This window comes from Alligator sinensis, unplaced genomic scaffold (assembly GCF_000455745.1).
Source record: "Alligator sinensis unplaced genomic scaffold, ASM45574v1 scaffold647_2, whole genome shotgun sequence".
NCBI classification, from domain to species: domain Eukaryota; kingdom Metazoa; phylum Chordata; order Crocodylia; family Alligatoridae; genus Alligator; species Alligator sinensis.
The window spans coordinates 2,495,653-2,511,297 of NW_005841832.1; the positions used below are offsets into that span (position 1 = coordinate 2,495,653).

A 15,645-nucleotide genomic window follows, 5' to 3' on the forward strand; every position below is an offset into this window, starting at 1 on the left:
TGGGGTTAAGAGGGGAATGCCCCGCTGGGCACGTGGGGGGGGGGCAGGGTAATTAACCCACCCCAGGGGTGGCTACATCTCAGCACCAGGCGCGCGCACACACACACACACACACACACACACACACGGAAATACACACAAGCATGCAGACACACAGATTCACACGCACACGGACATGTGCTCCACCCCAGAGCCAGCTGCATTTCAATGCAGGAGCAAGGCAGCCCATGTAGATGTAGCCCCCTTGCTGGTGTCCCACACCAGAGGTGGCTGCATTTCCGTGCTGGATAAGGGGGTCCCAGTATAACCTGTGGGAGACCCATAACCCCCCCCACCCCCCCACCCCTGGCAATCACTCATCCTTCCTTGTGCCTGTAGATGTGACTGCATATGAGGATCCCTGGCTCACACGTGTGTGCACACACACACATTCTCACATGCACACACGCTCTCATGTTCAGGTCCTTGGGGACCCCCCATGCGTCACCCTTGACCCCTACAGCTCAAGTGACTGCGGTGGGAGTTTTGGTGGGGGACAGTTTTCCAGCCACGCCTCACTCAGTGCTGAGATGCAGCCACCTCTAGGGTGGGGCACAGGGGTTGCTTATACTGGAGCTGAAATGCAGCTGTGTCTGGCGTGAAGTGCACTGAGGGTCCATTATCATAGCACAGTTTCCCTGCCATGGCCAGGGCCTACCACCAACAGAGACAGGGACCCCCTTAGCCTGGGCAGCACCCAAGGGAGGGGCACTGTGGGAGCCCCACAGACATGCTCCACCCTAGAACCAGCTGCATCTCAGTGCAGGGCAAGGGAGTCCAAAGGGGCAGGAAGAAGTGGCTGAAGACAACATGTGTACAAGGTCTTGCACACCTGCTCACACTCAATTCCTCAAGCTAGTGCCACTCACAGTAATACCCAGCCCTGCCCTGTATCACACATGGTTACTCCTCCTCTCACACATGTCAGCACCCGTGCTTGTGTCACACATGGCCACACCTGGCCCCCTCCTACTAGCAAGCACACAACCACAGAGTGAAGAGCAAACTGTGACACACATGGAGGCTGGGGTCTGGATATGCTGGACAGCAACTGAGGGAGGGGTATCTCATGCTAACACACATGGGCTGCATGAGTCCCTGTAACACTCTTGTGCCCAGCACACACACATACACATACACACTGTGGTGAAACATACACACACATACAAATATACTCATTCTTATGTGTACCCACACTACTTCCCACAGACACTAACATGTACACACACATACACACACACACTGGGGGTGTTCTCTGCACACAAACACAATTGTGCACACATGCACAATACACCCTGGTGATCACACACATACACATGTATACACTCTCTTGCATGCACCCACACTGCTTCCCATGGACACTAACATATACCCACTTACACACATGCATGTGCAGGGAGTGTTCTCTGCACACAGTTGTGCACACATGCACACTAATACACACTCATGGTGACACAAACACATGCACACATGTACACTCACTCTCATTCACACCCACACTACTTCTCACAGACACTAACACATCTCCACTCACACACAGAATTGTGCACATACACAGGTGTGCACACATACATACGGGCAGTGATACATACACATACACACTCTGTTGCATGCATCCACACAACTTCCCAAGGACACTGACATGAAACCACTCACATACAGAGTGCGTGCGTGTGAGATGTGTTCTCTGCAAACAAACATGTATACATGCACACACACACACGTATACTCTTTCATCCACCCATGCTACTTTCCACAAACACTAACACATGTGCACACACACACACACACACATGGTGTTCTCTTCACACACACGTACACTTGCACTTGGGTACCCCCAGCCTTACAGGCGATGTTGGGTCTCAGCAGAGGGCCTTGCTTCCAGGAGCCCTCAAGGCCAGGGCAGGAGTCAGGGGATGTGGGGGGAGAGGAAACCAGAGAAGATGTTGTGAGGGGTGGGAGGGAAGTGCTGAAGCCAGTGGGAAGCAGGCAAGATGGGTCCTGCCGGACACTAACAGACAGACAGACGGAAAGGGGGCTCAGGGAAACTCATGAAAAAGGGACCAGGTGTGTACATGTCAGTGTGCACGCAAGCATGCTTGCACATATGTGAGCAATGTACCTGTGTGGTTCACCATTGAACAAGCACCATATACACAGGCCAGAATGTGCACACACCTACATGATCCCATGTGCATATGTGAGTACTCAGAAACACCCACAGCCTACTTGAGTCCTCCCTCCCCCATGTGCATACATGCATGTCCCAGCCCCCTCATGGTGTGGATGTGCCCTCCCTATGCTAGGGGTGGGTTAGCTCTGGCACTGGCAGGGGGCTGTCATTTATGTCTCTGCCCATCTCTGTCTGTACCTGACACTGATACTGAGTGACAGCCAGGCCCAGGGGCCTGGCCAGGATAGGAAAGAGCAATTACTCAGAAAGGGGGGGGAGCCACAGCCTGACAGCCAAGGCCAGACTGACCAGCCCATGCCCCTTTTTCCACCAGGCAAGGAAATAATGCAGGCATCCTGGCTCCCAGCTGCCCTCCTCCTTCTGCCCCCAGTACAGGTGTGGCTAGAACCCAGCAGTCCTGGCTCCCAGACCCCTTTCTCTAACACACCTGACCCCTGGTTCCCAACCTAGAGCTGGGGCAGACCCCAGGCATCCTGGCTCACAGCCACCACTGCTCTCACTCACCAAATGACCCCCTCTTCCCTTCCCTTCCCCTCCCCTTGCCTCCCCTCCCAAAGCTAGGATTGAAACCCAGGCATTCTAGCTCCCAGCTGCTTCCACCACCCTCCCACTCTAACCCACCAGATCCCCCATCCCATCCCATCCCATCCCATCCCAGAGCTGGGGATAGAATCCAGGAGTGCTCACCTCCCAGTCCCCCCCCCCCCCCCCCCCCTTCCTCTCCTCTCCTCTCCTCTCCTCCACCTCCAATGCATCCAGAAGCTCCTGAAGGAATAACGGCAGCAGGGGGTGAGGACCGGCGGTCTCCATGGAAACAGTCTCCATGGCAACAGGCCTATTCAGCATCTTTTCCCCCATTCAGGCTAGAGAACAGGCCAGGCTGGTAGTCAGGAAAGGAGTGAGGAGGTCAGGAGTGGGATAGGCAGGTCAGTGATGGGGAAAAGAGGGGAAAAGCAGGGAGATGCGGCTGGAAGGAGCAGGGAACTGCGGGTCTGCAGTGCAAAGGGGAGGCAGGGACCCCCGCCCAGCACCAGGGAGCCAGGGGCACAGGATTCAATGCCCAAGGGGACCCACCCTCCCCCAACCCCTCCCACACCCGCAGACTCCTGGCAGCAGTCCCCAGCGATGCATTAACGGGGGGCGAGATGCCCCACTTCCCTGGCCTGCTGCCAGAAAGCCTATTTCATTAGAGCCCGCCGCAGCGCAGCACCAGGGCTGCCAGGCCGTGGGGGCCCACCAGACTCTGCTGCTCCCATGCCACACTGGCTAGGGCAGGATGGGCAGGGGCTGGGCCCACTGCCTGGCATAAGACATGGGGAACGGGCAGAGATCTGTGCTCTCCTGGAGGTGCTGCCCCTGGGGCCACTGACTGAGGTGGGGGGGAAGGGGCAGGCATCTTTCCCCTTCAGGGTGTGCAACCCCAATCGGCCTCCCCCGCTTCTCCCCAGCCCTGGCTCCCCATCCCCCTGGTGCAGTGCCAGTGACTCTGCGGTTCCATCTCTGGCTTCAGCTTTTAACTTAATTATCTCAGTGGCCAATTAATCTCCTGAGACACACAGGGAATTAATGAGATGGGGAGGGAGGGGGGTCAAGCTGGAGGATGGTTTTGCAGGGCAGTAGAAGGGGGTTGAGGGTCTTGGATGTATAGATCAAGGTGGGGTGGGGCTGTGAGTGGGGGTAGGAGGGTCTGTGGATCTAGGGGAGAGGAGAGAAGGCTTGGGGAGGGGAGGCTTGAGTAGGAGTGTTGCCAGTGTGGAAGGCTGAGGGCTGTGGATCAGGGTGCAGGGCCCTGCTGATCAGAGCAAGGGAGCAGAGACAGTGACCCGCTACCCAGGACAGGGGCTGCTGCAGCAGGCTGCAGGGATGTGCCACAGTCCCTGGAGTGGGGGGGGGCAGGAGTAGCCTGGGGTCCCTTCCAGTTTGGGTGGTGTTGTAGCAGTCGGGGGTCCGCAGGAACACAGGGTGGCTGGATCTCCTGGAGCCACCAGTGGGGCAAGTCACAAGTGACTTGCCTGCAGCGGGGCACAGAGAGGGGGGCCCTCCAGTTGCCTCCTGGTCGCTGGGCTAGAAGCAGGAGCCCCCTCCCCCTTCCTCAGCCAGGATCATTAGCGGCAGGCGCCTACACTAATTACCCAGCTGTGAAATCGAGTGTGAATCGGAGGGGGGGTATTCTAGGAGAGGCAGGAAACTGGGAGTGGGGAGCGGGAAGCCAGGGCACCTGGGTTCTAGCCGGCTCCAGGAGGGGAGGTTTGGGGAGCCCGGACTCCTGGGTGCTATCCTGCCTCTAGGAAGGGCGTAGGACCCTCTGGGCTGGAGCAGTGGTTGGAGCCGGGATTCCTGGGCTCTTTCCCCAGGTTTGGGGCGGGGAACCAGGGGGGGCACGGGGATCCAGGACGCCTGGGGTCCATTCTGATCTTCCCGAGGTGCGGTGCAGGGCACGGGGGTGTTATCCCTGGATCGCTGCAGTAGCCTGGGCTTGGGCGCCCTGCTTGCGGGGTGGGGGCCCAGCCCTAATCCCCCCCTACATCTCGGTCCCAGCCGCCTCTGCCCTAGTCGTGCCCCTTCCCAGTCGGTCCCACCCCTTCCCGCCGGAGGATCTGCAGCCCCTGTGCGCGAGGCTGGGGCTTAAGGGAAGGTGGGAAGGATGCAGGTGCAACCCCCGATCTTGGTCATCCGTGGGTCAGACTCCACCCCACATGGGACCCCCCACCACTCCCAGCCCCTACCACCCATGCTCACTCCAACGTGGGGGGGGGGGGAAACACGTGTGCACCTACAAGCACCGTTTAAGGGGCGCGTGTCATCCAAGGATGAATCCTGCACACCTGGGAGGCGAGGCTAGACCAGGAAGCCGTGCAGCAATAGGGAGGACGGGGCTAAATAAAGGGACAGAGCTTGATGGGAGCTGGAGGCGGGGCCCCAGGGTATAGGGAGGGCGGTGGAGCGAGGCGGGCGTGGCTGTGAGGAAGGGGCGGGTCCTTAGATGGGGAGGCGTGGCTTGCAGTAGCAGGTTTCAGTGCGCGGGTCCTCTAGTTGAAGATGGACCGGGGGCGTGACATCAGGGGGCAGGGCTGAGTGGGGAATCGCCTCTCCAAGTTACTTTGCATGGCCACGCCTGCATCCGGCTGTCTCCACCACGATTGGCTGGATGAGCCACCCTGCCTCAGCCCTCTCCCCTGCTGATTGGATGGTTTACTTCCCCCCTGAAATCCCTCCACGTGAAAAGGCATGAATGGGGAGGGGGAAGGGCTGCCAGGGGCAGCAGTAGGAAGCTCTTGCCCCCTGCAGATTCCCTAGGTGGGCAGGCAGGAATGTGGGCGTCCCAGGGGCAGAGGGCACCAGGGTGCTGCATCCCCCATGCACCCTCAACCCACTGCACCCCTCAAGGGGGAAAACAGGCACCTGGCACACACACACCCTGCTTGCCAGCCAGGCCTGTACACCACCCATCTTCACCCAGGGGGCATGGGCACACTCATCCCATCTCCTAGTGTACATAGCTACATGTGCACATACAGCCTCACCCACATTTAGGCACGCTGCTTCGCAACAGATGTGCACACACATTTCTGCCAGGCCCGAATGCACATACGTCTGTACATGCACAGACATGCGTAGCACCAGCCTGGGATGGTGTAGCACCAACAAACCCTGCCCTAGGTCCAGCTGCATGACAGTGCTTATAGGGCTCACACATGATCATGCTCCCAGGCGCACACATCCCCACAGCCTCCCAGCACATGTGCACATACACTCACCCACAACTCACACTCTCAGGCCCACACATCCCCACAGCCTCCCGGCACATGCATGTACACACACAAACTCACCCCCAACAACTGCTGTATCCCATAGAGTTTATATTTGCAAATAAAATCAGTAAATTACATTGGTTCCTCTATACACGGGTCAGAGTTGGAGACAGGGCCGCCAGTCACGGGTGGTGGAGGGGACGCAGCAGGGGAACGGACGGGGACTGGCAAGGTGGAGGGAGCAGTACAAGGAGGTGGATGGGAGGCACGGGGGCAGGGCTGGCAGCTGGGTCAATTTAGCAGTTAGAGCCAGGACCAGGGTAGTCTCAGGGGCTAGAGGAGGAAGGAGGGGCAGACAGAGGGGACATGGGGGGGGTAGCTTAGGCAGCCACACCCATCTCAAAATTGGCACAAATTTTATTACATTCAATCTCTGAGTCTCTGCTGGGGTCAAGGGGAAGCAGGGAGCCTGGATGCCTGGGTTCTTCCCCTGGCTCTGAGAGGGATGGGTGGACTGCTGAGTTATAGCAGCAGGGGTGAGAGCCCAGGTGCATGGATTCTACCCCAGCTCTGGGAGGGATGTTGGTTCTGGTGGATTAGAGCAGAAGGGGTAGGAGCCCAGACACCTGGGTTCTACCCCGGACTCTGGGTGGGCCCAAAGTGCAGCAGGGCCCCATGATGAGAGTAGGGAGAGCTGGGAGCCAAGACACCTGGGTTCCCACGGGAGCTTGTGCCTGAGCATGGATGTCTCCCATAGGGGAGAAGCAGCACAGAGGCTCAGAGGTAGGGTGGGGTGGGGTGGTGTGGGGTGGACTGTGCCTGTCACCCGGATGCTACAGCACAGGTGCTTGGGCTGTTACTGGGATTTGGGTTGCCTCCAGCCCTGCTGCCCATAGGAGAATGGACCAAAGGGGAAGGGCCTTCCAGTGTAGGTCCAGCCCCCTCCCCAAGCCAGGGATCAGTCCAAACAGCCCCCATCACAGAATCAGCTCTGCTGCCCCCACACCCAATCCTGGAGAAAGAGCTCCCCCCCTATCCCTAACACACTAAACCGACAGAGACAGGAGCCAGAAGATTTGCACTGCAGCTCTCAGCCCCAGCTGCTCCAGGCCATGGAGCTCCAGGCTCCCACTGCTCTCTGCTCTGACCTCTCCCAAGACCCCACTCCCTTTCCAGAACTGGGATTGATTCCAAGTATCCAGCCTGCCCAATACTCCCTGCTCTTAATGCACCAGAGCCCCACTTCCCTCCTGGAGCTGGGATGGAACCCAGGTGTCCTGTGGCACTGTAGGGAGGAGGCTGAGAGTTGCAGTGCTAGGTTGGACAGGGCTAGGGGTGCTTTTCTTGGGAAGGGCAAAGGGGGTGGGGTTCAGATGCATCTGGAAGACATTCTAGTGTTAGTCGTTTCGCTCCCTCGCGGAGGGGGGGCCGGCGTGGACGGTCCGACGAGATGAGACGAGACGAGAGCCCTTAGAGACGGCCACGCGGCCACGGCGCAGGGAGAGGAACAGGGGAGCCACAGCCATGCTGTGGGGGGGGGCAGGGGGAAGAGGCCATATAAGCCACGACAGGGTGGCATGGAGTGGCCCTGTGACCACAATGAGGAGAATGCGGGCAGATGGCCGTGGCACACGGAAATAGGGGGAGCTCACGTGGCCACGGGGCAGGCATGGGACAAGGGGTAGGGAGTGGGGTACATGGCCTCAGCATGGGAGGGGTGGGCATACCATTCCCAGACACACAGTATCACACAATCCCTGATGCAGTGAGTGTGTTGGGGGCAAGAGGAGGGGGGATTTCCCCACCACCACCACCCCTGGACGGAGCTTCACACTGGGGTTCACAGCGAAACGGGGAGGAAAGAGGGTGCCCCTGAGCAGCTGAGTGCCCCCTGGCCCCAGGGCACCACGGTCCAGAGCTGAGTCCGTCACAGCGGCACTGATCTGCAGGCTGGGGGGTAAGGGAGGAAGGGCCAGACCCCCCCTGCAACTCCCCCGTTCTTTGGCAGCTGAGCATGGGCGTGGGGGGGAGAGGAGAGCCCCCAGCGCAGGGTCCCCCCCACCCTGAGCCAGGACTTTGCAGGGAGAGAACAGAGGAGGGAGTGGGGGACAGGGTAGAGAGGCCCCCAAAGTAACAGCCCCTGCCTGCTGCAGGGGTTGGAGGTACCTGCTCTCTGCACCTCACACCTGATGCCCCCCCGCCAATCCTGCTGCCCCACTAGGGGGGGAAATCCCTCCCCCATCACTTTCCATTGGTGTGGAGTCATCCCAAACTGAGGGGTAGTCACCCCAGTCCCCCCATCCCAGCAGCCAATGAGAGAGGCAAAGCCAAGCAAGCGTGTGCAAAAGCATAGTGTGAGGGGTGGTGAAGCCAGTATGAGCGGCATCTTGGGGGTGGGAGGAGAAGTGGATACCAAGCCAGCAGAGCAGAGCAACACAAGCAAGCAAGCAGGTAGGTACAAGCATAAGTGTGCCTACAAAAGACAATGCGGAGCAGAGCATGTCTGTGTACACAAGCGTGCACATGAATGGCATAAGTTCAGCTTAAGCAATGGGCAGACATGCTATGTATGCCAGCACTAGTATGAGCCTGTGTGCAGCAAGCGCACGAGAGCCCTGGTGCAAGCGGGGGGGCTAGAAGGCAGCCAAGTGTGCACTCGTGAGCCCTTGTACAAGTAGGGGGGCAGCCGAGTGTCCACTCATGAGCCCTGGTGCAAGCAGGGGGGCAGCTGACTGTGCATTCATAAGTAACATAGCAGCAGGCACACAAGGGAAAATGATATACCTAAGGGCACGTGCCCCTGCAGTAATCAGAGGCTGAGGGTGCCCATGTGAAGAGCAGCGTAATAAAGCAGGAGGAGGGGGCAGTGAACAACTTGCAATAGCTCAAGGTACAGCAGAGTGAAGCACGCACGCACCTGCGGGCAGTGGTGAGCAGGCACGGACAATGGGGGAAGAGGGGGTGTGCACATGGGCTCAGGCAATAGCGTGGGGTTTGACAACAGCACAGGGTTAGGCACACAACAGCGTGAAGCCATGTTGTGTATGTACCTATGGGAGCCAACGCACAGCTGAGCACATTCACATTGAGGCTTTATTGCTGCACCCCACAGCGTGGCCTCAGCCTCCTGGCTGCCCCCATGGATTCAGAGGCCCATCTTTCCATGACAGAGGAGGGTCTTTATGTGGGGCCCATCTCTATGGTGGGGGACAAGGGGTACTATCAGGAACCCAGCCTAGCTACCAGTCCCCTGCATTCCCCAATGCCCCCTCCAGGCACCCACAAATCTCTCCTGGCAATGGGGAATCAGCTACATTCAGGCATCTGTGCCCTGGCGGGGGGTGTGTGTGTGTGTGTGTGTGTGTGTGTGTGTGGAGGAAGGATCATCCCCTCACGCTGGGCAGGGCACTATGGGGAGGAGAGGCAGGGCCAGGGAAGGGGTGGGGGAGTGGGTTTCTCTCATCACCTCTCCAGGAAGAACTTGAGGGCACGATCGATGTTCATGCGGTGGCCGACGCGGGTGACACCCAGGTCGATGTAATCCTCCTTGGTGAGGGACGGCAGATGGGACCCATCAATCTCGTTGTCCAGGAAGCGGTCGCGGTGCTCCCCGAGGTTGAGATAGTCCAACCAGTCAGCCACGTCGAATTTGGTCCAGAAGGGCAGGGGCTTGGCGCCGAAGGGCTTGTCCGTGGGTGGGGGCAGGAAGTGGGTGGGCGAGAGGGAGCGGCTGCCTGAGGGGAAGTCAGGGAAGGGATGCCCAGAGGTGGGGGAGCCGCGCAGGTCGAAGACCCCCCCATAGAGCGGCACCGAGGGCAAGATGGGCAGGGAGGAGGGCCGAGGTGCCGGGCTGATCTTGTGCTCCGTGGGCAGCGTGGCGGGGCTGGGTGCACGCCGCAGCGCCGGTCGGATGTCGAACTCCACACTCTTGGGCGCCTTGCTGCCCGGTCCCGCCTTGGGCCAGTTGTGGAAGAGGCTGCTGGACGGCTTGGAGGGCACCAACGGGGCTGACGGGTCCTCAGGGAGCCTGGAGGGGTGGGGCAGGAGAGGGAAATGGGGTCAGAGGGGAGATAGGCCCAGGTAGCTGGCACAGAATCCCCCCAATACCTATTGTGCCCAAACCCTCCTGGCACACAAGCCCCCAGCCAGAAGCCCGCACCCTCAGCCAGCTGCTGCTGCCTTGGCCACTCCACAGCACCTCCTCCTGGGGCTCATGCAGCCAGGAGCCCCCCCTCCCCTAATACAAGCCCCTGCCCTATAGCACCCCCAGAATGTCCCTATTGGGACTAGACCATCCAGGAGCGCCCCCCCCCCGCCAGCTTCTGCTGCACTGCACCCCTACAGCACCCACTGCTGGAGCTGGAGCAGCCAGGACTCCCCCAGATCCTGCCCCACCATGGCCCCTGCTGGAATAGCCAGGACCACCCTAGAGCTAGTACCCATCCCATAGGCCCCCCCCCAGCTAAGAGAGGTCTCCCCCTGCCACACAGCCAGCTTTTGCCCTGCAAACAAGTTCATGATGAACACCAGCCCTGATCTTAATCTCGCCTGAGGAAGCGAGTGTGAATGGCTATAACCAACCCGACACCTGATGACATCCCGGTGCCAGGCAGGGAGATGCCTGCAAAGGGACACATCTGCACACTCAGAATTCACCTCTCACACACAGTTCAATGCACCCATGACAGAGCCCAGGGGCCCCACGTCTTAGCTGTCCACAACCAGCACCCAGGGGTCTCCTACTCTGGGATCTGGAAGGGGAGCAAGGGGGTCTAATGGGCCAGTACAGCAGGGCTGGGAGCCAGGACTCCTGGATTCTATGAATGAGGTCTAGTGATTGTAGATCTGTGTGCGTGTGTTGGGGCGGGGGGAGGAATCTATAAGTGAGGTCTAGTGACTACAGGTATGTGTGTATGTGGCTGGAGATTATATGGGAGCGAGGTCTAGTGATTACAGTAGTATGCACGCGGGGGGCAGGATCTCCTGACTTGAGGAATACAAATCAGCTCATTTGCATACCTCACTCCCCACAATCCCCTGCACTCCCTTGGGTAGTGAGGCCTAAGCCCCCTAAAGCCTATCACCCCACAGAGGAGAGGGGGAGGTCCCAAGGCAAATTCTCCCAGCACAGATGAGCCCCCATAAGGAATAGCAACATGGAGCAACATAAAGACAGGACACGGCAGTGACAGATGGAGGGGAGTTGGGAGCAAGGATCTCACGGGGAGCGGGGAGGGAAGGGGAGCAATGCCCAGCATGGAGGGGGGACCAAAGCCACAAGGCTCCCTGTCCCACCATCACCCCCATATGCTCCCCCAACCACAGCACCTCCAATTGCAGAGATGATATTGGGCATCCCTCTTGCCTGGTAGGGCTTAGCTGGCTGCCCACTTCCAACCCTGGAGTCTCTGGGCATAGGAAAGCCCCTCCCCGTGCTCCGTGAACCCCCCAGGCATGACAGGCACAGAGCCAGCTGGAGAATGAGACTGGAAACAAACCCAAAAAGCGAGCATGCGTGGCGGCGCGGTGAGGGACATGCATGGGGCAGCGGGTCCTTCCTTCCTTCCTTCCTTCCTTCCTCCTCCTTCTCACGCCCACTACTACCTTGGCCTCTGCAGGGAGCTAGGCCGCTCAGTGCCGAAGGAGCCCGCGCCATCGGGGGGGCGGGCCCAGGACACCCCACTCATCTGCTGCAGCTTGGAGCTGAGCTCGCTGATGATGCTGGCCTTCATAGCTGACACGGGGGAGGTCTTGGCAGTGGAGGTGGTCTCCTCCCAGGGCAGGGTGGGCGAGCGGCGCTGGGGAGCAGGCACCTCCTTGACAGGTGCTGGCGTGAGGGCAAAGACATTCTCGGCGCAGGCCGCCACTGAGATGGTGGAGCTGGTGGGCGTAGCGGGGTCACGGCGGGCAGGGAAGGGGCGGGACCGCAACTTGCCAGGCAAGGGGCCCTTCTCAGCAGCACCCCCAAAGGCCTGCCCATCCAGGTAGGTGATGTAGGTGTCCAGCAACTCAGCCCCCTCACTGGATAGGCCTGACATACTGGACAGAGTGGAGACGGAACTGATGGTCTCCAGGTGATGGTCGCTGCTGCTGCGGCTGTCAATCTCCTCAATTCCTGAATCGGTCACAGCTTCAGGGGCCTCAGGCGCTGGGATCTGGATGGATGACACCACCGAGGAGAAGTTGACGTGAGGGGGCTCGCGAGCCTCAGGGGCCCCACCCTGGGTCAGCGTGGCTACCTCGCTGTCATAGGATGTCAGGCTGGACGTGGTAGAGTCCAGCGCTGTTGTAGTAGCTGGCGGCGGTGGTGGTGGTGCCACCGGGGCGGCGGCCGGCGCCGGCTCCGGGGCCGTGGGCAGCGGTGGGGCCTCACCACCCGTCTTGGGTGAATCGGGCTTCTCAAAGCTGTTGGAGAACTCCAGGGGAGGTGGCAGCGGCTCAGTGAACAGGAACTCGTCATCCACGTCAATGGAGGGGGCGGGCGGGGGCAGAACAAGTAGGGGCAGTCCGTTCTCTTCAGCGCGGCTTGGGGGGCTCTGGCCTGGCCCCTCACCATCTTCTGGCGGCCGGCAGTTCTCTACAAAGCGGACGTGAAGCTCTAGCTTCTCCCCGCCGTCCTCTGCCACCCGCTTCTCAGCCCCCCATGTGGCTGCCCCACCCTTGGCCTCACCTGCCACAGGGCCACACCGTGGGCTCTCGGGTTCCACCTTGCCCTGCTCACCCACTGGCGTCCCCCAGAGGCGCAGCACAGAACCACTGTCTCGGGGAGATTCAGGCACTGCCTCACTGAACCGTGGAGAGGCGGGGCGAGACCTCCGCTCCTCAGCCTCTGTCCGCCCCTGATGCTGTTGCTGCTGCTGCTGGGACTGGGACTCCTGCAGCGCCCGCTCCCGTGCCACCAATGCTAGCCCCAAGGGTGAGCTGGGATCCAGGATCTTTCCTGTCAAGGGATGGACCAGGGGCTGTGAGGGGCCCCCACCTGGCCGGGCTTGCAGCTGAGGCAGGAAGCTGGAGCAGACTGAAGTGAAGGCGCTAGTGGTGCTGGGGCTACTGCCATAAGCCTTGGTGGCCCGGGGCTGGTAGTAGGTGCCTGGCGGCAGGGGCTGGCCATAGCTGAGCTGCAGGTAGGGCTCAGCTGAGAACATGCCCTCATCAATGCTCTTGGAGTGGCGGAGGGGAGGAGCAGGTGCTGGCTCAGGCACCTCATCCTCGGGGGTCTCAGTGGAGAGAAAGAGGGCAGAGCGGCGCCGGGCTTCACTGTGCCACTCACGGTCCCGCCGGGCTGCACCCACCAGTGCTGCCCCAAACTGGCTGGTGATGTCCATGCTGTTGTGCAGGGGCAAGGCAGGCACAGGTGCTGGCTCGGGCTGCCCCTCGGCCTCCATGCTGCTGCCCTGGCTGCTGCGCCCACTGCTACTGGTGGAGGGCGCCTTGATGACAATGGTGGGGATGGCGATGGAGCTCTTCTCTGGGGCAGGTGGGGTGGTCAAGGGGCCTGGTGGTGGGATCGGCCCTGGTGGCTGGCTCTGGGAGGTAGCGCCCTGCTGGCGGTGTTCATCCTCCACCTTCGTTTGCTTGACCAGGGGACCCTTGCGGCGTAGAGGCTTGGCTGGCACATACATGGCGGTGCTGGCAGATCGGGCCGGCAGGTTGTAGTAGCGCAGCTCAGAGGGTGTATGGTGCCCACGCCAGCCCCGCAGCCCCTCACCCACCTGCTCCGATTCCTGGCGAAAGAGGGAGAGGCGATCCCGCCGGGCCTGGCTGTCAAAGGTAGGTGGCTCAGGGTGCAGGGAGCCTGGGTACAGCTTGGCCTCGGCACTGGGGTTGAAGGTGGAGCGCACAGAAGGTGTTAGGCGGCCCGTGGCAGAGGGTGGGGTACTGTACGGGGGCTCGGGTGGGGATGTGGTGGGTGGGGGCGGGATGTCCTCTGAACCCGGCACCGATAGGCTGCGGCTGAACTTCATGGCCGGTGGCGTCAAGTAGGGCTTCTCGTCCTCGGCCGCCCCTGTAGATGGATGGGGAGGTGGGCGGGCAGACAGCACAGGGGTGGTCAACTGGGGACCCAGTTGGCCTGGTCTCCCCCTGCCCTGCTTCACCAAACCATCCCACGTGCCCCCACCACGTGGCCTCCTGACCTAGGAAAAGAACCCAAGTGTCCTGACTCCCAGTTTCTCCGCCGCTCAGACACTAACCCCAGTCCTCTCCCTAAACCAAGGTAGAACCCAGGCATCCAGGCTCCCAAGCTCCCTCTTCCCTAACCCACCAGCCCCCAAATCAGAAAAGAACCCAAGTATCCTGGCTCCCTGCCCTCCCTGCTCTAACCCATCAGACCCCTCTCCCTTCCCAGAGAACCCAGACATCCTGGCCCTACCCCCCTGGTAGCAAGCTTGCCTGCCTCACCAATGGATTTCTGGCGCAGCACAATGCCCTGGGGGGTGCCAGGGGGCAGGTATGATGGGCGATCGTAGCCAGGTGGGCCCATGCGGTGAGGCTCGAAGTTTGGCTGCAGAGACAGCAGGGGAGAGGGTCAGCTGGCATCATAGCAACTGCTCCACCCCGGGGAAAAAGTACCTGAGACACATCCCAGGCCTGACTCAGTTTCCCCACTTGCCAGTGTCCTGCTAGCGCAAGAGACAAAGGGAAATCAGACTCAGCCTGCTCTGGAGTTGGTGAGGGCAGAGTAAGACAAGTTCAGGTGAGATGCCTCTTCAAAGGGCTGGTCAGGTCTGATACCCTGCTCCCCCTCTCCACCCCGTTGCAAAGGCAACAGGAGCTATTAGGCTTGGTTGGCAAATTACCTGGGATCCACCAGGCCCCACTTCCTTTGGAGAGAACCCGGTTTCCTGGCTCCCAGCCCCCACATTTCTCTAACCCATCAGACCCCAACTCCCCTCCCAGAGCTGACATAGAAACCAGGTGTCTGGGCTCCCACCCCAGTGCTCTAATCCGCCAGCCCCCAACTCCTCTCCCAGACATCCTGGCTCCCCATGTAGCTATGGGAGTAGGGACAACACCCATCCTACCTCAGGGGTGAAGTAGCCCTTAGCTCCCCGGGCCTTCCCAAGGGAGGGGAGCCCCCCAGACCCAGACCCCTCGCCCACGCTGATGGTCTGCTGAGCTGCGGCCAGGATCTCATCCAGTTTGTCTGGAAAAAGAGGCAGCAGATGAATGGAGGCAGGGAGACCGCAACCCTTCTCAGACCAAGGTCAGGGAGACTATGCTCCCACCACCCACGTGCAAGACTGAGTGGTGGCAACCAGCCCCATGGGCAATCTGTCCCTGCAATTGTGACATTGAGCTGGGGATAGAACCCAGGCATCCTGGCTCCTAGTCCCTGTCTCCCACCCATTCCCCTCCCAGCGGCAGGGCCAAAACCAGGCATCTGGGTTCCCACCCACCCCTCTGTCCAATCCACTGGACCCCAACCCCCTCCCAGGCATGAGACAGAACCCAGGCATCGGGGCTCCCAGGCCCCCGACCCCCTCCCACATGCCGTACTCAGTGCCATCTGATAGACTGTCCTCTTCTTCTCAGTGGCCAGGGTTGGCTCATACTCTGCAGGGACAGAAGGGGAAAGCGGTGACCCGGGGAAAAGACAAGAACCAAGGAACAGGCATGGTGGGAACTGGGGGGGGGGGGGGGGGGGGGGTCGGGGCGGGG

General features: G+C 60.4%; 2 protein-coding genes across 2 annotated transcripts in view; both read right to left on the minus strand.

Moving 5' to 3' along the window:
- Window positions 1-5,079, minus strand: part of SYT3 (synaptotagmin 3) — a 23,296-nt gene extending 18,217 nt beyond the window's left edge. The window contains exon 1 of the mRNA XM_006014885.3: window positions 5,011-5,079. The gene's annotated coding sequence lies outside the window, so the exon portion shown is untranslated. The remainder of the gene's footprint in view (window positions 1-5,010) is intronic.
- Window positions 5,080-6,086: 1,007 nt separating this feature from the next.
- The window catches only part of SHANK1 (SH3 and multiple ankyrin repeat domains 1), a 33,272-nt gene continuing 23,713 nt past the window's right edge, over window positions 6,087-15,645 (minus strand). Inside the window, 5 exon segments of the mRNA XM_025195592.1 lie at window positions 6,087-10,012; window positions 11,590-13,990; window positions 14,386-14,488; window positions 15,009-15,130; window positions 15,484-15,540. Of these exon segments, the coding sequence (XP_025051377.1) occupies window positions 9,448-10,012; window positions 11,590-13,990; window positions 14,386-14,488; window positions 15,009-15,130; window positions 15,484-15,540 (3,248 nt within the window). The 3' untranslated portion in view covers window positions 6,087-9,447.